The sequence below is a fragment of the Neovison vison genome, chromosome 3 (assembly GCF_020171115.1).
Source record: "Neovison vison isolate M4711 chromosome 3, ASM_NN_V1, whole genome shotgun sequence".
Classification (NCBI taxonomy): Eukaryota; Metazoa; Chordata; class Mammalia; order Carnivora; family Mustelidae; genus Neogale; species Neogale vison.
Window position 1 is genome coordinate 214,277,742 of NC_058093.1, and position 23,180 is coordinate 214,300,921.

Below are 23,180 nucleotides of genomic sequence, written 5' to 3' on the forward strand. Positions count from 1 at the left end.
CATGAAAATGGGTGAAGCCCTGGCTCCCCACCTCCCCGCTGGCTGCCAGAGGCTGCTGGGTGGACAGCAGCTGGGGACATGATGGGTCAGCACTTCTTAGAGTTGGCCCTTAACCAGGGGCCTCAGGCCAGGGGTGCAGAGGTGGCCCTCAGGGTGACCTACCTATTGCCCTTGCCACTGTTGTCCTCTCCATGGTGACCCACCCATCCTGGAGCTGGACTGGGAAAACCCCTGTAGGACCAGGCAATGTCCTTGGGACTTTTGTTTTCTTATGATCAATTGTTGAAGTTTGCTTTGGAGATTTAAGGTCAGACATCCCTTGGAAAGGCAGTGGGACACTCTGATGGCATGAGGGTCCTCCTCACCGAAGGCTGAGGAGGCTTGGGCCTGCGTGCAACCCAGAGCCAGCACATCCACTTCCAACATCGCTCTTTCTCCATGGACAGACAGAAGCATGCACTTTGACATCCAGACAGATGGCAGGGGCACCCTGATTCACAGGGCTGACCCAGAGCAGGAAGTCCACAGGTTAGACCCTGCTTGCCGGGGCTCCTGCTGGACTCTAGGTGAGCATGGTCAGGGTGGCCAAGGTTTCAGGGGTGGCCCTGAGGTGGATGAGCTGCCATCGTTCCTGGACAGCAGTTAGAGGCCTGTGTACTGCACATCCAGGTGCTTTGTAGATGATTAGGACCCATGGGGGCTCTCCTGTATAAGGTACTAATGAGTCCCCAAGGCTCTTTTAGGCCCAAAGAATTCTTGAGGATCTTATGCAAGACTCCCCCCACCCCAGTTCCCTGTCTCAGCACTCTCATGTGAAGCCCCAGGGGGCTTCCAGTGTGCCCAGGAAGGCTTCCTCCTGAGGGCCCAGGTAGAGTGATTGCTCCCTCCTGATTCTGGGCCTTAGTGCCATGGTCTGACAAGCTAGAGATGTCAATGCCCATCTCACAGGGCTCTGGAGAGGCCTTGCATAAACCAGGGCTTGGGGTGCTGTGTACTGTGAGGTCCCTGGGGGAGGGCCGAGGAAGCTGGAGACCACTGGGAGCACACATTGTCCCAGGCTAGTCTGTCTCCAGAGACTTTGCTGGGCAGGGGCCTTGCACAGAGCCCCTGAGCTCCCCTCACCCGCTACAGGCCTCCCTCCTACTATGACAGCTAAGACCATAGGACCCCAGGCTGCCTCAGCCCACACTGGGCCTCAGGTGTGTCATGAGAGCACCACAGGGGCTGATTTGCAGAGAATTACATACTCAACACAGCTTCTTCCTGGCCTAGGTGTGATGAGCACGTGTTCTCAGCCTCCTTTGGTCTGACTTTATCTTACAGGAAGTGGATAAGGTATGAAGTGAGGTCATGAGCTGTGCAAGGCACAAGTGTCACTTGTCTGCTCCAGCCTTCCGTACAGCCAGGAGGAGTCATCCAGCTCTGAAGCCAGCCAGACCTGGGAGCGGGTCCTGGCCATACTGACCTTACTGCTGTGTGACTCTGAACCAGTGCCCAACCTCTCTGAACCTGTCCCCACATGTGAGTGTCAAATGATGATAATGCATGTAGATGGCAAGGGGCTGTTGTGACTTGAGCGCTGTGTGGATTTAGCACTCCTTTGAGTCTGGACCTATAGCGAGCACTCAGTCAGGAGACTCTTGTTCTCACATAACCCTGGGATGGCTTGTGCTCATGCTTGTTTCCCTGCAAATGGATGACCTCTAGAACCACGGCCTCGTTCTTCCAGTGCCTGGCAGGGAGTAGTGGTCCTCCAGGGGGTAGGGAGGGAGGACAGAGTGTGTGACATCCCCTTGGCTGAAGGGGTAGGTCAGACCCAAGCCTATTTGGACTAAGGACACCTGGCAGGGGCAGATAGCAAGACTGGGAACACTAGTGGGCATGAACTAGCTTGAGTGTAGTATAGGTGGAAACAAGTTGGCTCAGGGAGATGGCACCATGACAAGTGTCACCAGGACAGGGGCCAGGTGGATCTGAGGCCACTGGGTGTGTGGGAAAAGAAGAGGAGGAAGCAAGGCAGTCCTGGCATTGAGGTGGTGAGAGAGAAGTTTGGGGGGCAGCAGTGGGGGTGCCAGGGCTTGGTGCACATCTCTCTGTCCCCTGTCCCTGTCTTTGCTTGGCCTCTCCTCACCTGGGAAGGGAGGAGCCGCTGGTAGTTGGCGGACAGTCCTGGGGCCATGTGCCCCACAGTGCTGTGCGCACACCGGAGCTATGGGTGCTGGGGGCAGGGTATTGTGTTCCTGGGTGAGGCTCTTCCCTCTAAGTCCATTCCTTATCTGTAGAAGGAGCACAGTCCCCCTTCCAAGCTATCCTGAGCTGAGAGGGAGAGGTGCTACTGCCCTTCTTGGAATAGTCTGATAGGAGGTCCTGAGCCCACCCTGGCCACTCCCACTGCCTTGACTCAGGGCCTTCTCCAGGCTCAGCCTTGCAGCCCAACTGAAAAAGGAGGCCCCTGCCAGCTATAAAGCCCACAGGGGGACTGCCATGCCATCTTTGTTCTGCCCTTCCCCCTGAGGATGTTAGTGGGAAAGTCTTTACTCCACCTCCCACTGCCCCATTGGATCAGCTAGGACAGCTCAGTGTAGCTGCATGTCCCCACACACCCACTCCTCTGCCCTCCACAGGGCCTTCGCCTGGCACAACTCCAGGGGGCACCGTTCACATAGCTACCGCGTGCAGGGTGAGGACTGCCATGGCCCCCCGCACTCCCTGCCGCCCCTACATCGCTTGGTCTGGCGCCTTTGAGACCCACAGCCTCCCGCGGTGAGGGCTGCACCCCTCGCCGGGTGCGCAGACCACCACCACCCGCGCCCACCAGACCAGGGAACCTGCGAGGATTGGTCGGCAAGTCAGTTGCGCTACTGGGCCCGCTTCCAGGCCGAGCGAGGGAGCGAGTGCCCGCGCCCCGTCCGGCTCTGCCCGCCCCGCCCCGGCCCGCCGCGAACGAACGAGCCTCCGCGGCCATGGCCCGACGCCCGCCCTAGCTCATCTGCACAGATGCCACGGCGGAGCCGGCGGGTAGGAACTTGACCGGGGCTTGGGGGCGGGGGGCCTGGGCCGCGACCGCCTCTCCTCCTCTGCCTGCCGGCTCCCCGCTTTCCAAAGCTTTTGCCCAGCCCTCCCCGGGTCGGCTCGGGCTGCCACCCCCGCCCCGGCCCCCTGCCCGCTAGGCACAGCAGGAAGCCCGCGGGCCGTGGTTTCCCGGGCGCCGCCGCGGAGGAAGTCGGCCGGCGGCGGGGCCGCGGCGCCCCCATGCCCCTGGGCCGGCGCCCTGCACAGCGTCAGGTGGGCGGCCGGGTGGGCCGGGCGGCGGTGCGCGGGGGCGGACGGCGGGCACCAGCAAAGCCCGCACCCGCACCCGCACCCGCGCCACTGGGGGACAAGCCAGCGCAACGAGCCCCGGGCGAGTCCAGCCCGACCCAGCCCCGGGCCGCGAGCCAGGGCGCGGGGGTGTGCGCTGCGCTGCGCCGCGCGAAAGCGAAAGCCAAAGCCGCTCTCCCGCCGCCGGCCCGAGCAACTTCGCGGCGGGCGGCGCCGAGGAGGAGCAGCGCGGGCCGCTCCCGGGGATGGTGAGCGGGCTGGCCGGGTGGGCAGCGGCTACCGGGCGCGGTGCTTCCCCAGCTATAAATAGCTGCTGTGCGGGGGTGGGAGGCTGGTGCCAGCAGCTTGTGAGCGCCTGCCTAGCCTGCTCGGAGCCCGGAGATGGGCCAGGACCTTGCCCCGCGGCAGAGTGGGAGGGAGGGTGCAGAGGGGCGCGGGGCGGGGGCATGGGACGGGGTTGGGGGGGGCGAGGGGGGTTGCGGCACACGCAGGCCGGCCGTGGTGGAGTTGCGGACTGCCCCCCACCACGCACTTAGTTGTTTGTCGTCTCTGGTTTTCCGCGGGAGGCGGGGGTGGGGGTGGGGGAGGGAGGGGCAGCCAGCAGTTCTGGGGACCCAGTGTGCGACGTCTATTTGGTAAAAGAGGCTGGAAGCAGGCGGGCGCCAGCTGCAGGCAAATTGCAGGCTTCCCCAAACCCTGCCTGTGCTGTGGACTCATTACCTGTGGATGGCGCGGGGAATCCCTTGCCCTCGGGAGCCCCGCCAGGACCGCTGCTCGGGTGGAGGGCGACGGCGCCCCTGGCGGTTTCTGTACAACCCTGCGGCCAGAGAGGCGGGCCCTGGTGGGTTTGCGGTGGAAGCTGCAGGACTTCCTGCCCCCCCGTGGTGTTCAAACTAGCCTGCCCCTGGCTGTGCCACCAACCTTAGGCGTGGAGCAGGACAGTGGCTCCAAGTGCTGTGGGAGGGGCAGGGCCTTTCGCTTTTGGGAAAATGAGGCATCTTGGCCCCCAAAGGCCTCAAGACTGCAGAGGAGGGTGGCTCCTGCAGGCGATGGAGCTGTGCGGGCCAGCTGTGGGAAGGGCACTGCATTTGCCAGCCTGGCACTGTGATGTTCGCCTTACTTGGGGACAGGCGGGGTGGTGGGAAGAGCAGAGCAGTCTGAGTTTTGCCATAGTTTCAGCTCCCTGCTGGCTGTGTGCCCTGAGACAAGTCTCTCCCCATGAGCTCTAAATTAATATCCCATGTTAGAGAAGCTGGACAGGCACCCTGTCAGTACTGTTGGCCCCTGGGGCTCACAGCCACCAAGTGCAGCCCTGCACACCCTCTCCAAGTAATCTTGCTGTTTGGGAGAACCATATGGATTTACCTGCGACAGGTGTCTCCCTAAGACTTTGAAGGATGCTAGTATTCTCCCCAAGGCTGCTCCTAACCTGAGGGCCAAGCGTCCAAATTCTGTCCTGGCTCAGCATGGGGTCAGTAAGGCTGCCTTACTGCGGCTAGACTGTGGAAAGTGTTTATGCTTCTCTGGGGGGAGAGGCCCTAATCTACCCCAGCACCTCTCCCTCCTGAGGGGCTCCCTTGCTCCCTTCAGCTCGTCACCTGCATGGAAGCAGACTGCTCCCACGGCCTCATGCCCACTGCTCCTGGGAATGGGATGCCAGCAGGCTGCCCGCCCTCGCCTATTTGGAGCTCTGAGTCACCACTGCACCCATGCCAGGTGCGGCGGCGGGGGGTGTGTGTGTAGGAATCCCTCTGCCAGGGGAACGGGTTCTCCCTTGGGTGCTCACAGCACTGTGTTTTCTGTGAATAGGAATGTTGGAGCTAAGCAGCCCTGGAAGGCCTGTTCATCTGTCGTACTGTGGCACACGGAGCTAGCTGGGGACCAGGAAGGCCTGGGATGATGGACTGTACCCCCCCAACATGCACCCCTTGTCATAGGTCAGCATCCAGGCCCTGCTCCTGCTGCTGCAGCATACCCACTCTTTTGTCCCCTTTGGGGGATCCAGTCCAAGGAGAGGGAGAAAAGATCGATGGGGAAAGCTGTTTAGCCAGTATGGTTCATAGTAATTCTAAGGACTCAGCCCCAGGTGCCCACCAGGAGGGGACTGGTTGGGTACACCTGTGGGGTAATGCGCTGTGGTCATTTTAAACGATAGGAGTTTTGATGATAGAAAAAAAAATACCTGTGCTCTGTTTACCGAGTTAAAATTTAAGATAAAAATTGCAAGCTCCAAAACAAAAAAATTCCACATTACTTTGTTCTACTGCTCAGGATACTCTGGGTGATAAGGTCAGCTCTAGGGGATTGCCCATTTTCTCCCACTTGACAGAGGCTCCTCCTCTGGCCTGTTCTCCTTCCTGGGTTTTCTCTGGCTTTCCCTGAGCATCCCCTCCCCTTATTCCCTCCCTCCTTACTCTCCCAGCCCATTACTCCTTATACCAGCCATTCCTTCTCTCACCTCACCCTGGATATGTGTGTGTCTGTCTTTCCTACTTGCAAGGACTCCCTCTGGGGGGTGTGCCTGACCCATCCATGAGACTCCTGGTTCCTGGGATGCACTTGGCTTTCTGTGCAGTTCCCAGGCCAGTCTACCCTGGGAGACCCAAGGCAGCTCTGGAGCAGCCTTGAGTTGGGCTTCCCCAGCACCCAAAGGGGATTCACCTGGGGCATAAACTCTCTAGAGCCTGTCTAGGCCTTGGTTCATGCTGGGGACTCACTCAGAGGCACTTTAGAGCTACACCGAGGTTGAGGGGACTTGGAGGCCAGGGTTTGTGGCTTTGCCCTGAAACATTCCTTTCCTGGAGGCCGCTTGGGCAGGCCCAGTGGCCCCACGTCCCCGTCTGCCTAGCTTGACTCTCATGTGGGAGGCCTTCCCTTCCCCCCGGGATCTGTTCCGGGGGCCTGAGGAGCTGGTGAGCAAGAGAGACACAGCTGTTCCTGTCCAGCGCTAGGTAGCTCAGAGTCGGGGAGGCCATGAATGGGCAGGCCAGGATTTGGGTGCTTGGGACTGGCTACTAATCTCCAGAGCTAGCCTTTATAAGCATCCTGTGAGAAGCCCCTAATCAAGTAGGGGAGGTCTAAGAAGGCCACAGGCAGACATAAGCCCCTCTGGCTGCAGCAGCCTGAGGTGAACTGGAGAGGATCCAGACAGCCAGCTGCCCACCTGTTGCCTCAACAGATTGAGCACCCCTGGGTCTCCCGTAGTACTCTCACATGGCATCTCACTGCCTTTCCCTGCGTAGTTTATCCCCAAGGCACAGAAGCCTGTCTCCTTATGGCTTTTCTGGGTGCTCCCAGGGTTGGTTACTTTCTCTTCTGTCCTCCGGCTTGAGCCTTGCCAGGTGTCCTAGTTGGTCATGACCCCAGTAGTAGCAGAGTAGGGAAGGGACACCTGAGTCCTAGAGGCCATGCCCAAAGCAGGGACTCAGGGGACTAGATATGAAGTCTCTGAGGTGCTCAGAGGTACTGGTGGAGGACACTCACTCCTCATTGCTCTGCCAGCAGGTGTCCAGTTCCAGCTTCCCCTTTCCAGGGAGGCCTTCTCAGGTCTTCAAAGGCCCTGGCTCAAAACTGAAGTGATTTGGTATCACTGCTTGGTTCTGTGTTTCTGTTTCTAGTCTGTAAATCACAGATCACACTGCTGACCTTTTGTACCTCTGTAAGCATTCAGAGAGAACTCAGGGAGAGAGACCTGAAGTCGGGGAGTCTAGTCCCTATGTCTGGTCCCATGCCAGGTCACCAGGTAGCTTTGGGCAGGTTGTGTGAGCTCACCTTACTCCTCTGGAAAATGAGGGGTGGGTTGATTACATACTTGAACAGTCCCTGCCAGCGTGGGCATGGGAGGAATCAGAGTCTGCACCCGGTCCCCACGGCTTAAGCCTCTTCCACTCAGTGACAAGCCCATGCCCTGGGTCTGAGTGTGCCTTAGTTGGAAGACCCCGACAAGGCTACACCTCCCACCTGTCTCCTTTCTGCTTTGGCATTTCTGGGCCCCTTGTTTCCCCAAGGGGCCTTTGCCTGTGCCCTTGGAGGGGACAGGGCCCCAGAGAAGCTGTTACTGAAAGATGGGATCCGTGTAGGTGACCAGTACATCTGGGAGCCTCAGAATGACCTTGGGGTGTATTGTTGAGGATGGCCTGAACAGTGGCCTTGCACAGGGCACTTGGACCTACCGAGAGTCAGAACTGTATCTGGACCTATGGTTTTGGGCTGCCAAGCTCAGAGTTCCTCCTAAGCCATGGCAAGCCCTGCTGGTGTGCAGGGAGCCAGGAGTCCAGCAGTATGGATGGGCAAGGCCTGCCAGCCCACACTGAGGCAGGAAGGGAGGTGTGGACTGGCCCGCTGATCAGGAATCTGGGGAGAGGGGAGTCCCTGCCCCTCCAGGAAGCTGCCCCCAGACTACAATGTGCTGGCGACAGCATGAGCCTTGGGAATGAGCACGACCTTAGCCTGGCAGCTACGAGCAGTACTCCATGCCAGCGGAGGCATCTGCTGTCCATCCCTGAGGGGCCACCTGCCAAGGTTTTGGTGACCAGAGGCCAAGGCCTCGTGGCCTTCCTGTCCAGGCACCAGCCTCACTCTGCTTTCCAGCCCCCTTTGGGAGTGGCCAGTGTGTTCACGGGCAAGAGTATAGGGTGGCCCAGCAGTACCCCTCTTCCACCAAGCCAGCTCTCAACTCCCCTGGGGGTGTCTCCAGGGGCCCCCAACCATGCTGTCCAGCCTCCATGACCCCCCAGGCTTGCCCCAGTGTGGGGCTCCCCTTGTGAAGCTCTGTTTTCTTTTTTTTTTTTTTTTTAAAGATTTTATTTATTTATTTGACAGAGAGAAATCACAAGTAGATGGAGAGGCAGGCAGAGAGAGAGAGAGGGAAGCAGGCTCTCTGCTGAGCAGAGAGCCCGATGCGGGACTCGATCCCAGGACCCTGAGATCATGACCTGAGCCGAAGGCAGCGGCTTAACCCACTGAGCCACCCAGGCGCCCCTGAAGCTCTGTTTTCTTAAGAGCAGCAGGAGGATGCCAGAGTGTCGAGGCTACAGGGAGGATTTGGTAACTTGTATCAAGTGCTCAGCCCAGAGTCTGGGGCTCCATGAATTATTCAGGTGGTTATAGTCTGTCTCCGTGACCTCATCTGCTAGCCAGGAGCCTAGAACCACTTGGACGCACTGAGGTCGGCTGAGCTGCTTCTGAGGAGCTGTACGTGGGTGGAGCTTCGAGCATGGTCCCATGTTCCTAAGTGCTCCGAGGCTGCTGCTGGGTGCACCCAGCTCCTCAGAGCTCTCCAAGCAGGCACCGTCCCAGCCAGGATTGCATGTGTGCCTGCACTTTGGCAGAGGGGAGTCTTGGGGGGCAGCCAGAGCTACAGGACAGGGGGCCAGTGGGTGAGGCACAGGGGAGAAATCAGAGGGACCCTGAGTCATACCTCCTAGGCCCCGCCCAGCACCAGTGGTGCCTTCCTCCCTCGAGGGGAGCCCCATCCCAGACCCTCTTTGTGGGCTCCCTGCTGCCACTGGCTCCTACTCCTGCCCTCACCTCTCTGTGATCCTGCTTTGGCCTGCCCTTCAGCACCCAAGTGCAGGCCTCCCTCCGGCGCTTCCCAGCTGCTCCCCCTCTCAGGCACTGCAGCCTACTGCCCTCTCTTTAGGCCCCTTCTTCATCCCCCTCAGATGCCTCCTGGCACATCCCCCGCACCCTCCCTGAGGCCCGCGCATGTGGCCTTGGCTGCTGCAGGTGGGACTCTGGCTGGCACCCCTTCCTTCCGTGTGCAGACGTCCCTCACCAGCTGCCTGTCCCTGCCCTGGGCCCTCCCTGCTTCTCCGAGGGGGCGGTAGGGGGAGGGTGCTTCGGCTTCTTCCCCTCTGTAGGGGGCGGGAAGTGTCCCAGTTGTCTTGGGGCTGCTGGTACCGTGGGGGCTCCGACTAGACACAGAAGCCTGGCACTGCTCAGGCAGAAGGCTGAGTTGTTGGCTTACTTGCCACCCTGCCAGCTGATGACTCTGCCTGGTGGCTCCCCGCCCTCAGGCCAGCTGTCCCTGGAGGCTAGCTGCATGTCTGCAGGAACCTCCCCAGGGCTTCTGGTGTCTGTGGTTCCCTTCTGAATCTCCATGGATTCTCTGCCCTGACTTGTGTGGTCTTCCATCCTTTCTGAAATAGGCAGTTATGTTATGGCTGCATGCACATATCTGGAAAGGAAATGGACGAATAGGCCACTCTTGTGTGAAAGGATCCAAACCATGGCCTGAAACACATGTACTCCTGTCTTCACAGGGTGCACTCTGGCCCCTGTGGCCCTAGGGGTTGACCAAAAGCCCTTCAGGAGTCTGGTTCCCGGGCACAGGGACGCTGTTCTGCCCACAGAGGGATCACAGAAGGGCCTGCGGGGCAGATGCCACTCGGACATACTCTCCGTCCCTCAGTGGCTGTGGTGGAAGGTAGCCTAGGGCGCCAGCTGTGCATTCTGGGCTTGGATGCCATCCAGCAAGGTGGCTGGGGGCTCGCTCCCCTCAGTGGGCCTCGGGTTCCCACCTGCACAGTGAGCAGTTTGAGCCAGCTGAGTATGCTTGAAAACTTCCATGACCGTGAAACTCTGATGCCACCAGATTTGCCCGGCTGGGAGCAGCATCCTGGAAATCAGGAACAGGGCACAGGAGGAAGGGTAGTGGTGGGAAGGGCAGTCCCAGAAGGTGAGGTGGGCAGGCCCGTGGTGCCATGGCATGACAGGGAGCAGGTGGCAGGCAGACAGAAAGTGTCTTATTGAAGGTACTTCCTTGCTTCAATGAGCAGACAACAGCCCCTGCCTGCATGTGATTGCCAGTGGGTCTAGCGGTGCCCAGTCACCCCTCACAGTCCCAGATTGGCCCACTTCGGGAGGTGACATGCTAAGTCCTCCAGAGAAGGTTTGGTTTTTTTGTTATTGTTGTTGTTGTTGTTTTTAGCATGCTTACTGGCTCATTTTGGCACATCCCATCCCTCTTCTGAGAACAAAACCAAACAGGTAAATGCCTTGCATCTTTGATTCTAAAACTTGGGGGCAAGAGCAGGAGTTTGGGATCCCCTCTCTGCAGGGACCCTACCCATGTCCCCCACCATCTGCAAAGTCTGCTGTGGTCACCTGGCCCACCCTGCAGAGGGCCCCATGTGTTTTCCTTCTGGCATCACCTTCTCAGGCCATCCTGTGTTTCAGGGGAGAGGGGAGAGCTGGCCCCCGCCTGACCAGGAGCATGGCGGGGTACACCTCCAAGCAACCCCAGGTCCTGGCAGCCCTCAGCAAGTGTGTTGCTCACCTGCCATGAGCAAGGAGGCATGCTGCTGGCATCCACCATCCACCCCCCTCCGGTGCAGGGCTCATGTGCACACCCAGAGCTCCAAAGAGCATTCATTTCCCTGTGAGCAGAATTGTTTCCCGCCTACCCTGGAAACCTCCAGGGTGAGGGACTGGCAGGGAGATGGAGGAGCTAAGCTTCCGCAAGCAGGAAGCCCTTCTCAAGCTGGGCACCTTGCCTGCTCTACTGGGGTTGTGTCGGGTCCCTGGGGACTTGGAGCTGAAGCAGACCTGACCCCACTGAGGATGCATTCCCAGCCACAGGCCCACCCCCTGACCATCTAAGGAGCTGACCCTGAGTGGTCCTGGCAGAGGCTTAGGAGGGCAGCAAGCCAGGAGGGCTTTAGAGAGGAGGTGACATCATAGCCGGGCTTGAGAGGGCACAGAAGACTGGCTGGGCAGAGGAGGTGAGAGGGCACCCCAAAAAGTGAGAAGCATAAAATTAACAGTTCTATAAGAGGGAGGATGTGGTGAGTGTCTGGAGTCAAGGGAGGAGTACAAAGGCCAGTGAGGCTCAGGCTTCAGCTGAGGTAGGTAAAGAAGCTGGCTGTCACGGATATAAGCGGGAGGGATGCACCGACATTATCTTTTTCCTAACTTGTCCTGGCCCAGGGTGGGTGGATGGACTGGGGGCAAGAGCAGAAGCAAGAGGCAGGATGAGGCCCAAGCTGGGGCAGGAATGTTAGGGGCACAAAGGGCAGGCTTGAATGCCAGGGAGGGGCAGGGGTATGGGAGCTACCCTGTGGTTCTAGCACTGTGGAAGAAACCTTTTCTGATAATTTACCAAGGATGAAATGGGCCCCTTCCAGAGGTGGTGAGCAGGCTGGGGCTGGTGCAGGATGGGGCTGGTGCCCACCAGGCAAGTTGTGGGGGCCAGGCATTGGGGCCTATGTACCCCAAATACCTGAAGCCTCTTGAGGTACTGGCACCATATCTGAGGCCCCGTGACCCTTATCTGTGCCCTTAGCCGGACTCACCCCAAGTCCCTGGCTGGCCTGTCTTCAGACCTCTTCCCCTCCTGCAGCCGGTGCCCTGACTCAGCTAGCATGGAGGACAGGGGTGACATGGGATGAACAGGGCCACTTACCAGGGCCCTTCTTCTTACATAGCCACCCCCAAACATGATTTGGAGAAACATCCATCCTCCCTGATTGCCCCGCAGAGGACATCAGGGTCCTCCACCCCCAGGTGGGGGTGCTCACAAGACAGCTGAGAGAGACTTTCTGACCCCAGATCAAGGTGCACTGGGAAGAGTGACCTCCCCCTGTCCCCGAGTCTTCAGAGGTTTAGCCAGGGAAGAGGGAGGCCCTCAGTGAAATCCAGGGTCATTCTGGGCCCTTATGGTTGACAGTGCAGAGCAGGGCATGCCCCTCTGTGCCCTAAGGAAGAGTGAGATCCCGGAGCAGTAGGGTCACACCCAGCTCCTGGACTAGGCCTGTGGCGCTGGGCCAGCCCTGGCATACGCCTGCAGTGTATTGGCACATGGTCAGGCTGTGTTTCTGGCTTCCCCCTTTCCTGTGAGGTGTGGGAAGGAGCCCAAGGCCAGCAGTGTAGGGCTCGAGCAGGTGGTGGAGGCTTCCCTCTGGGCTGCTTGGGCTTGTCCTCCCTGTCCTCAGGGCTGTGGGCGTGGCGAGGGGCCAACTCTCAGGCTATCCCCATGCTGTGTGACCCTGAGGGAATCACTCCTCTCTGAGCTCTGCCCTCCCTGCCATGGTGAGGAGCAGGGTGATGTCTGCAGTGCCGTGGAAGAGCCAGGCTCTTCAGTCTTACTCTGCGAGGCCTGCAGACAACAGAGATGGCACCTTCTCAGCCATTGCTGCACATCTGGGGGCAGGGTGTCAGGGCACACTGGCCAGACAACTGCTCAAAGTTGTCCCTTGTCCTGTCAAGAGGCAGCTTTTCTTGCGCTGCTGTAGAAGCCACCTGGGCCCCACTGGAAGATACAGCATTGGTGTCAGAGCTGTGGGCAAGGGTGGCCTCAGCCTCCTGGTTTTGTCCAGGCCGGGAAGCAGCTAGTGCCTTGTTTGGCACTGCCTGGGATGAAGGATGGTTGCCAGCCTTCACACAGCACCCCCAGACTGCTTGGAGGGAGGAGGGTGGCACCAGTGTGTGCAATGTGAGCCCCCGGGATCAAGTGTGGAGGCTGTGGGGGCTTGGAGCTGCAGGTTTTAGGCTTCTCTCTTGCTTGAGTGGCTCAAGGCTGGAGGTACTCTGCCTCCTGTCCTAGGACTGCTAGAACATGGACTTAGTCACTGAACACCCACAGGAATAGGGTCTGGGAATGACACCCCCTGGGTACCCTGCTGGGACCCCCAGGTGGAGGAGACAGCTTTGCTCCCTGGCCCAGTCCATTCTGGGCAGGACTTTCTCTAGGGTGTTGGCTGCAGGGAGCCAGCTGTGTGCCCACCTGCTCCTTCCGGGCCCCCAAAGTCCTGTCCCAGAGACGTAAATTCTAATGTCTAGGTCCTGCAACCTCAGGCCTGCTTCTGTTCACTTACAGTTCACTCCCTTGGGCATCTTTTCCTTCACCATGCCTCAGCTGGACCAGTAGGTCTCAGACACCGTGCTGGGTATGGAGATGCCCCAGCTGCCGATGGGCAGGGTGCCCGGTGTCTGACACCAGACTGAGGGAGATGGTGGCAGGGCTCCCCAGAGCCAGCCCTGCTCCAGCTCAGCCTTCAGTGAGGTTGGATGGCAGAGAAGGGGGGAGGTCTCAGGTGAAGTGTACCCCAGACAAAGGCAGGTTGGAGGCAAGCTGGGCATTCTGCAAGCTGCAGGTCATTTTCAGCCTAGCCCTCTAGTCTCTGGGCATGCTGCACATGGGTGGGGGCAAGGCTTGAGCCTGTCTGGCCAGCAGCAGCTGCCAGAAGTTCACAGTGGCCACCTTTTGACCCATCAGTTTGGCCCTAGGAATTGGTCACGTGGCTGAGTCAGCACCTGTGTGAAGGCACAGAGGCCCAGGGCTTTTCCGACTGGTTGCGTTTGGCTAGGCACAACCTGCATGTTTCGTGCAGGGGACAGAACAAGTACACATGTGCCATGCAGCCATTCAGAAGAGGACAGGGCGGAACAGCATGTGTCTCCTTTTCCACCATCCATGGGGGAACACTCCCATTCCCCTGGGACCGCAGGAGGGTTCCAAGGTGTCCTGGCCCGGGCAGAGTGCCTTCTGGTACTGCAGCAGGCTCCACACAGCAGCCGCCCTCACACGCCCACTTCTGTCCCTGTCACAGGGCATCTGGCGGATCCCCGTGGACGAGATCGACCGGCCAGGCAGCTTTGCCTGGCACATGAACCGCTCCATTGTGCTGCTGCTCAAGGTGCTGGCCCAGCTCCGGGACCACAGCACCCTACTGAAGGTGTCCTCCATGCTGCAGCGGACCCCAGACCAGGGCAAGTGAGTACAGCCGCCTGGCCACATGCACACTCGGCCCCCTGAGGGCAGCTGGCACTGCCGTGGGCCAGAGCCCCTCACCCACCCGGGGCATCTCTCCACCGGCTGGGGAGCCCACACCAGCCCTTCTCTTCAGGGGCCTCTCTGTCTGGTATCAGATAGCATCCTGCCCTGTGCCCTCAGGGCAAACACAAGTTACCCCTTCCTTACCTCCTGCTTTCCTTTAGCTTGGAGCTTTCAGGGTGCTGTCAGGTCGAGGGGAAGACAGGGGTCCAGATGATAGCCAGGGTCCTTCAGGGGAAGGCGAGTAATAATTGGCCAGGCAACAGGGGGACCACAGTCGCAGAGGTAACCAGGGATCCCTTTGCCAGATAGGGCGGGACAGATAGGCCCGAGGGACATCTGCTGCAGCTGCCACCTGCAGTGGTTGTCGGGGATCCTGGGAGTTATGGTCTGGCCCAGCTGGACCAACAGCTGTTCTCTATTCCTGCACCACTTTACCTTCTCTTGTCTCATTCACCTGTAGGGGCTGGGGTGGGGGGTGGGGGGCTTCAGCTGGGGTCTGGGGCACCCTGGAGACAAGCTTTACAGAGAAAAGCCAGAGGCCCCCAGCTCTCACTCGGCCCAGAGGACCCAGGGAAGTCCATGCCAGGTGCTGTGGCAAGAGGCTCAGGGAAGGTTTCTGGGGAGTGCCCCAGGCAGGAGGGATGCTGAGGGACCCGCAGATGTTCTCGGGGCAAGGAGAGGTGTGGGCCACCATCCCAGGCCATGTGGCTCTGAGGCTCTGCTCTCTTCTCCGGCCACCCCCATGTGCCTGCAGGAAGTATCTGCGAGATGCTGACCGCCAGGTCCTGGCACAGCGGGCCTTCATCCTCACTGTGAAGGTGCTGGAGGACACCCTGAGCGAGCTTGCAGAGGTACACGCATGGCCCCTGTCCTCTCCCAGGAGGTGGCCCCGGCCCTTCGCTCAGCTGCCATGAGGCATGTCGCAGTGTCCCTACCTATGAAGTAGTACACCCCTGCCCCCCTGGGTGGGGAAGGCAGCACAATGAGGAAGTGGCAGACACTTAGTAAGGCACTGACCCACGTGGCAGATGTGGACTTGTGGGCGGGGAGGACGGTAGCAACACTCTCTGAGGCTGCTCGCTGAGCAGTGTACCCCGACCTGGCAGGTCAACCTTAGGGTCACAGCAGCGCTGATATTGAAGCAACGGTGGGCTCCCAGTGGGCTGAGTGAGGCCTTAGGTTGCTCTGGGCACACCTGCCCTCTTTTCACCTCCCAGCCCTGCACCTCAAGGCAGGCACAGCCCTTACTCCCTCTCAGAGCTGAGCACCCTGACCAGCCAACCTAGCAGGAGGGGGCTGAGGCAAGGCAGTGCTGCTGCAGTGCCCCCTGCCCAGTAGGACTAGCTGGGCCATGGTGTGGGGGCTCAGGGTCATGGCCCCTGAGACTCCACCTCGGCTGCTGTGCATTAGGGACACATGAGAGCCCAAAACGGGAGAATTCAGCTCCGTGGCCAGCATGCATGGTGGCCCCTGGTGGGTCACCTCCCCTTTAGACGCCCAGGACTGCCCTCAGCCTCGCATTTAGAGGAGGGCCGTCCCCACACAGGCCATTCTTTCAGAGTGGAGGCACTTCCCGCCACCTCCCGCCTCCTGTCAGCCCCTCTCAAGGCTGGAGGAGCAGAACAGGGAGGGACTTCCTCAGGCAAGTCTCCAGGGCCAGCCTGGGCCAACCAGCAGACAGGCAGACCCAGAGTGGCCTGGGCTGGTTACCCTTGTGGTAGAAATACAAAAGACACAGTCTTTTACCTTTGATTTTCTCGTAGGGGTCAGAACGCCCGGGGCCCAAGGCCTGTGGCCTCCCTGGAGGCAGGATGACCACCGACGTCCCCCATAAGGCCAGTCCCGAGGATAGTCAAGAGGGCCTCCCCCACTCCAAAAAGCCCCCTCTGGCGGATGGCCCAGGGCCAGGAGCCGAGCCAGGGGGCAAGGTGGGTCCTCTCAACCACCGGCCTGTGGCCATGGAGGCAGGAGACAGCACCGACCAGGCTGGTGAGCAGAAGGACAAGGAGAGTCCCCGGGCAGGGCCTACCGAGCCCATGGACACGGGTGAGGCCACCGCTCGCTGCTCAGACTCCGAACGGGCACCACCCCCACAGCCAGGTCGCCCTCCAAGGGACCGTGGCCCCGAGAGCCGTCCTACTGAGCTGTCTCTGGAGGAGTTGAGCATCAGTGCCCGACAACAACCCAGCCCACTCACACCAGCCCAGCCAGTCCCAGCCGCCACCCCTACCACCACCACTGGGGCCAGAGCGAGCAGCCACCCAGAGGAGCCACCCACACGGCCCAGCCGAAAGAGGAAGCTCCTGGAGGACACGGAGTCAGGCAAGACACTGCTGCTGGATGCCTACCGTGTGTGGCAGCAGGGCCAGAAGGGTGTGGCCTACGACCTGGGCCGCATTGAAAGGATCATGTCTGAGACCTACATGCTCATCAAGCAGGTGGGTGGCCTGGGGCAGGCCTACAATTCTGTTCTCACGGAAGGTCCTTCCCAGTCTGTCCAGGGGTGCTAGGGCCGTGGGGCGTGCTTGTTAGGTGTCATTCCCACCCAGCCCTGCTATTTGCTTCCCTCCGTTTGAGGTTTCCTGCCTTAAGCAGGGCATAGAGTCAGAAAAACAAGGGTCATGTCTAGTTATCAAGTTGTACGTTTTAAGTATGGGGCGATTTTGTCAACTATATCTCAGGAGAGCTGGGGAAAATACATGAAAAAGACAAGAAACAAAGTGCTTGGAAAACTTTATTCTCAGCTTTATTATTTTTTTTTTATAAAGATTTTATTTATTTGACAGACACATCACAAGTAGGCAGAGAAGCAGGCAGAGAGATAGGAGGAAGCAGACTCCCTGCTGAGCAGAGAGCCCGATGCGGGGCTCCATCCCAGGACCCTGGAATCATGACCTGAGCCGAAGGCAGAGGCCTTAACCCACTGAGCCACCCAGGTGCCCCTATTCTCAGCTTTAAAGGAAATGAAACCATTTGCAGAAATCTCATGACATCCAGCATGGGGGGACAGGACCCCTGACCCCACTCGGTGCCGGGCTCTAGGGCACTGCCTCAGAGACCTTTGTGGCTGGCATCCAAAGCAGGGTCAGTGCCCCAAGCGTGTGAGGAGCTTCCACCACCCTCCTTAGTGTGTTTTCCCTTTTTTTTTTTTTTTTTTCACTATGTTAGACATTCAGCTCTTTCTCTGTTTAAGATTTCCACAGCAAGAGCCCCCAGAGCTGCTGCGGCTGGTTCAGACTGGGTGTCCGTCCTTATAAGTGGTTTCCTCCCAAACCATGTCTGTTTGTGGTACACCTGTGGAGAGTCCCTGTTGTTTTCTCACTCCTTCCGCAGCATCTGGGATCAGGCTTGCTCGCTTTCTATCCTGGGTGAATAAGAACCACGCCCTGCATTCCCTGCTGGTGAGGGTGGGCCCTTCCCCACCCTGCCTGTCCCCTCCTGGCTGCTCCTGCCACCCCGGCCTGTCTCCTTCACACCCTGCCCACTGCTCCACCAGGGCGGGCCCCTGGGCCTCCCCAGCCTGGTTGCCATCCCCCCAGCACCCTGGGCTCTTGGGCTCTGGGTGAGTCAGACCTTCCCTCCCCCACCACCACCCAGACCTCAGACTCATCCTGCTCACTTGAGGAGCAGGATCTGGCTCCCATTCTGCCAGTCTCAGCCCCTGAGGACATGATAACATGGTCCTGGACATGATCTCAATAGGACCGGCCTGGCCCAGAGCACATGGCCCTGCAGGATGGACCTGGGAGATGGATGTGTGCTTCTGCCCATGCTCCCCAAGCAAGACAGAAGTGTCAGGGGATCTAGAGCAGCTGGTCCTCACACTCCGGGGGGCCGGGACGAGGCCAGCCACCATGGCCTGGGTCCTTTGACTTTGAGTGTTTCCTTGCTCAGGTGGACGAGGAGGCTGCGCTGGAGCAGGCTGTGAAGTTCTGTCAGGTCCACCTCGGGGCCGCTGCCCAGAGACAGGTAAGCTGGACCCAGCCTGTGCCAACCTCCTCATATGGGGCCAGCCCCACGCCAGGACCCTAGGCTGCAGGCTGCAAAGTGGGCATACCTCAGGAGGGACCGTTTGTGGCGTCAGCCTGGGCCAAGGAGAGATGGAGGAGGCAGCCCATAGGGAGCATTGTATGGTGGGTGGGGCCTTGGCAGACCCAGACCCCAGCTCTGAGTGTGTGACCTGAGGGGTCCCCTCACCTCAGCTGCCTTTTCTGTAAATGGGAAAGATGGCCCTTACCCAGCTGAGCTCACCTGGAAATGTCACTCCATTTGGGACAAATGTAGAGGAAGGGATGCGGGGCTGGGATATGAATTGGATAAAAGCAGAATGGATGAATGTCCTGAGGTTTATTCAGCAAGGGAGGGAGCAGAGTGCTGCCGGTTTGTGAAAGACTCCCCACTCCTGAGTGGAGAGGATGGGCTGGTGCAGGGGCCCAGTGAGCTGCAGGTGGGCTTGAGATGTCAGAAGATGGGCCAGCGTGACTTGGTGGCAGGGAGGAGGGGTGAGGCCCTCCTGGGCTCTGGCCTGTGGCTTTTCCTCTAGGAGAGAGGTCTAGGCCAGAACCCTGGGTGTAGGTACCCCTGAAGCCATCAGTTTGGGGCTCAGAAGCCACAGCTTTTAAGAAGTGGTGGAACTGAGGAGGGGGTGAGGGGCCAGGGCTGAAGGAGAGGGGTTTCCTGGGAGAGGCCCAGTTCAAGAAAAGGCCCATAGGCAGGGTTTGGCCAGCAGAGAAAGGAGGCACCCTGTCTAAAGCTAGGGGGCCGTTGCAGTTCTGTTCAGTAGTGCCAACGGGGCATCCTCCTATACCACATATGGGCGTTTCTTCAAGAGTGACCCCAGGTCTGGGTCGTTGGGTCAAAGGGCAAATACTTGCCATTTGAATAGGTGTGGCTTCTTATCCTTACAAGGGTGGCCCAACTGCCCCTACCCCAGCAGCACAAGAGAGCATGTCTTGCCCTCCCATCGTTGCCCACACATGGCCCTTTCATGGCATTTCCCCCTAGGGAGGTACCCCACAGGGAGTCCAGAGGCAGGAACTCAGGACAATGGGCATCCACCTACAGCCCAGGGACTCAAGTCCCATGTTCCCCAGCAGCAGGCTGCTGGATGCTATTAGTGTCCAGACAGGCTTCCTCTCAGTGAAATGGGGCAGCAGGCCACCATCTCTGCCCAGGGCTCTAGGTCTGAGGAAGACCAGTTGGATCTTGACCAAGCAGGCTGATCCCCCAGCTGAGGACCAGAAGCCCAGAAGAGACCTGCAGTTCCTGTGACCTGCTCGGCCCTCACCACAGCCTCTGCTACATGGAGCAGGAATAACTGCCCGGGGCCACAGTGTGGGGCTTGGCCCCAGGGGTACCCTCCTGCTTCCTCTGCCAACCCAGGTAGAGGCAGGTTGGCAATGAGCATTCCAGACAGAGGATGGCTGTTTCTGATGCAGGCTTTGAAAGCGTGCTCCCAGTGATAGGACCACATAGGAAATCCCCAAACACCTACCTTCCCTGTCTTGTGGCAAAAGGAGATACTGAGCTGGCAGGAGCTAAGGGCAGGGAAGGGTCGCATTTCTTAGATTAGATCAAGGCCCAAAGAGGATCAGCAGGCAGCTGGGGCCTAGGCCCGCCTCTGGCCATGCAGGTTGCAGAGCTGCGGTTGGGGGAGAGGTTATGGCCCTGAGTCTGCTTCCCCTGCCTCTCAGAGAGGGTCCATTTTGCTGTAGTCCCCAAATTGGTCGCAGTGACCCCCTGCCTGGAGTCGTGCTTCTCTCCAGGAGGCTCCTGGGAATGGGAGCATGAGGTTGGCCAGCTGCAGGCCCTCCACTGAGTCCCTATCAGGAGGGCCTGGACATCCTCCCAGGGAGGGGTTATGGGTCCCCAGCAGTTTCCTAGCATTGCAGAGTCCTGAAGAGCTGCCTGGGGGCCTCGCTGGGAGCATGGGGGGCTCAGGGTCTGGTGACACGAGGGCAGATTGGCAGTCCCAGACCCAGACAGGTGTCCTGTGGGATGGCGAGGGCTCTGGGCTGCCCAGCCAGCCTTCCTCACCTTCCTTTGTTCTTACAGGCTGCAGGGGATACACCTACCACCCCAAAGCACCCCAAGGATAGCCGAGAGAACTTTTTCCCTGGGGCTGTGGTTCCCACGGCTCCTGACCCTATGCCAGCTGACGCTCTCCAGCGGCCCAGTGACGCTCACACCAAACCTCGCCCTGTACCGGCCACCTCCACGGCACTCATCCCTGGCCCTCCCTCAGCGTCGGCCTCCACACCAGACCCATCCAAGGACTCAGGGCCCCCCCGGCCGCATAGGCCTGAAGCCACCCCCAGCATGGTCTCTCTGGGCCCAGGTAGGTCCCATCCCATCCACTAGGCAGTGAGGCTAGAGCTGGACCCTGGCCCCTGCCACCAGTGGCAGCAAGTCCTGATCCTTGCATGGGGAGTGGGGGCAGGGCAGGGTGAGGCCAGGGCGACCTCCAGCCGGGTGATCCTTGAGAAGCATATCATGGGAGCCCTGGAGGGCTGGGGGCACAACCTGCTGGCATGCCCACCACTCTCTCAACCTTCCTCCCATCCCAAAATGGAGGTGGGGACAGCAGCCCCTTCACAGTGGGTGTGGCAAGGAGGTGGGGAGGAGCCAGCATTGACATCAGGTGTTTATCTGTTGCTTTCTCTTACCACAAAACCTTGTGAGGAGTAGATAAATAGGAATTCTGGAGAGGAGAGGGCATCCTGACTTCGGCTTCCCAGAGACCTTACAGGGCTGTGAGCCATCCCTGGGTACCTGCTGTGGTTGGGGGCATTCCTACCCAGGCCCCCATGGGCAAGGCATACAGAAGCCAGCCAGCATAGGGCAGAGCAAGGTTGGTTGGTGGGCTTGTGAGGGACAAGCAACAGGGTCCTGGGCTCTGGCAGAGGCCTTCTAGAGGTTTCTTCTAAAACCCAAGATACCCTTGGGAACAGCAGCCCACAGGCAGGGACAGCCTGCAGACCAGAGGGCAGACAGGCCTGCAGCTTTCCTGGGAGGGGACACTGACCCTGATGCCAAGTCCTCCCCTGCCCTCCCTGCCCTGCTTCTGGGACCAGCCTGTGCCCCTACTGAGGCCCTGCACTGGCTCTTTGCTCCTTCTGGTTCATCTGGCTGCCCGGTCACAGTCCCATGCAGCCTTTTGGCTGTCACTTTGACGTGAAGGCAGCGGTGGCAGCTGTGAGCCAGGTGCTCCCTGAGTGGAGGCCAAGGGTGGCAGTGCTCCCTGTCTTCACTCTTTCCTGCAGTTGTGCAGCCATCGAGTGCTCAACTGATGCCAGTCCCCAGTTTGCTTTGAGGATCATAGAGGTATAGGGACCCTCTGCCCCATTGCTTACAATTACAGGGGTCATGGCCTCATGAGATAAAGAATCACTTAACCTTAAGTCAGCTCCTGCAGCTGTTTGTTCGGAGCGGAGCCTCTGAAGCTGTGGGACAAAGGGCAGTTCCCCCTCCAGGTGACCTTGGCTGTCCTTGCTCCCTCTGGGTAGCTTATTGTGTCTCCGTGTCCAGCGCACCATGTGTAAGATGGCAGTGACACACATTCCGCACAGCGCTTGGCAGAAGCGAGCACAGCCACCAAGCGAGCACAGCCACCGTGCGAGTTCTGGGTGTGGTGATAGACCACGGGAGTCCACCGCCCAGGGAAACCACTCCCTCCCACGATGACTTGGCTTTCCCCAGGGTGTCCCCACCCCCACACTTTAGGCTCTTGGCCTGCACCTGACTCATCCCCGTGATCCCGCAGCCCCTGAGGATCAGGAATTCGGGAGGGTCAAAGTGTCAACCGTCATCTCTTCTCAGTTGCTGACGGGTCTCAGGTTCTCACTGGCTGTTGACTGGAGGCCTCAGATCCTCCACTGTGGGCCTCTCCCTGGGCTGCTGAGGGTCCTCAGGGGACCTGAGCCCGGGGTCTGAGAGAGAGAGAACACTCAAAGGAAGCCGCACCATCCTTCATAACCTGACCTTGAAAGCGAGTGACCATCACTGGTGCTAGCCACACGTGAGCGGGTACAGGGTGGGAAGGTTCCTCCGGGGGTGAATAGCAGGAGGTGGGGACAGCAGGCCACCTGGAGCCTGGCTGCCTCCCTTCTTTCTCCTGCTCACCATGCCCTGGACCCAAACAGGCCCCAAACTGTGACTCACTCATTTTTTCCCTCTGTTAGATCAGTGCAAGAGCATGTACTTCCCGGTGTTATTCTTTGTCCTGGAGAATGGATCCTTTCTTATTTCCTTCCTCCAAATTAAACTGAACAGCCTTTTGCTAGGACTGAACTCTTACCTGACACTGGGACAGGGAGCAGCCCTGGGTGGAGAGTATGGGACACGTGGCCCTGGTGCGGAGCGACCTGCCAGCCCCTGGGGACCGCCTCAGGATCTGCAGGCTGGTGGCGTTTGGCTGGCATTGTCGGGGTGGCCACCCTGATGCTTCCCAGGGCTTTCTGGGCTGGCGTCAGGGCTGTGCTTGGAGGGGCACGTTGGCTCAGAGCCTACCTCCCACAATCTCCAGGACAGGGAGAGCACTGGGAAGGGATCACCCAGAGGTGACAGGGTGGCCTGGTGATGTGATCTGCATCTGGCCCGGTGCCCAGTGGGCAACCCAGACCCAGGTGTAAGTTTGGATGGGCAGGAAGGGCAGGCTTGCCCTGCGGAGGTGCCTAGGAACTAGAGAGTATACAGGCTAGGAGCTGCAGTCAGAGACGGTAGCAGTACAGGAGGTCACGAGCCACCTGAGAATGCAGGCTTGGGATGGATCTTCACAGGACACTGTTCCCAAGGTTCGAGAACAGGGGGAAGGCAGCCTCGGAAGAGACCTGGCCTGGCACCGTCCCCAAGGTGGACACCCCTACCCTGCACCTCCCCTGGGGTGCCCCTCATCCTTGCCTAATGGCTCCGGCCAGGGGAAGGCAGCTGACAGTGGCTGGCAGTGTCCACTCCTGACTTGTTCCACCCGCTGGGGCCTGCAGATGGGCGGGGACGCTCTCCAGCTTCCCTGGTCACTCACTAAGACTTCACCCATCTGCCCACCTCATGCTGACCAGGGCTGCTGGCCTCATTTGGCAGATGC

The 23,180-nt window shown here is 59.5% G+C and overlaps 1 protein-coding gene across 5 annotated transcripts in view; it reads left to right on the forward strand.

The window, feature by feature from the left end:
* CABIN1 (calcineurin binding protein 1) overlaps positions 1-23,180 on the forward strand; it is a 150,681-nt gene that overhangs the window by 123,302 nt on the left and 4,199 nt on the right. For 4 of the 5 annotated variants that reach the window (XM_044243808.1, XM_044243807.1, XM_044243811.1 and 1 more), the window contains exons 30-34: positions 13,872-14,035; positions 14,853-14,949; positions 15,862-16,536; positions 17,993-18,067; positions 20,153-20,435. In XM_044243808.1, coding sequence (XP_044099743.1) covers positions 13,872-14,035; positions 14,853-14,949; positions 15,862-16,536; positions 17,993-18,067; positions 20,153-20,435 — 1,294 coding nt within the window. Of the gene's footprint in view, positions 1-13,871; positions 14,036-14,852; positions 14,950-15,861; positions 16,537-17,992; positions 18,068-20,152; positions 20,436-23,180 lie in introns of those variants that run through there. The other variant, XM_044243812.1, reaches the window with a different exon arrangement.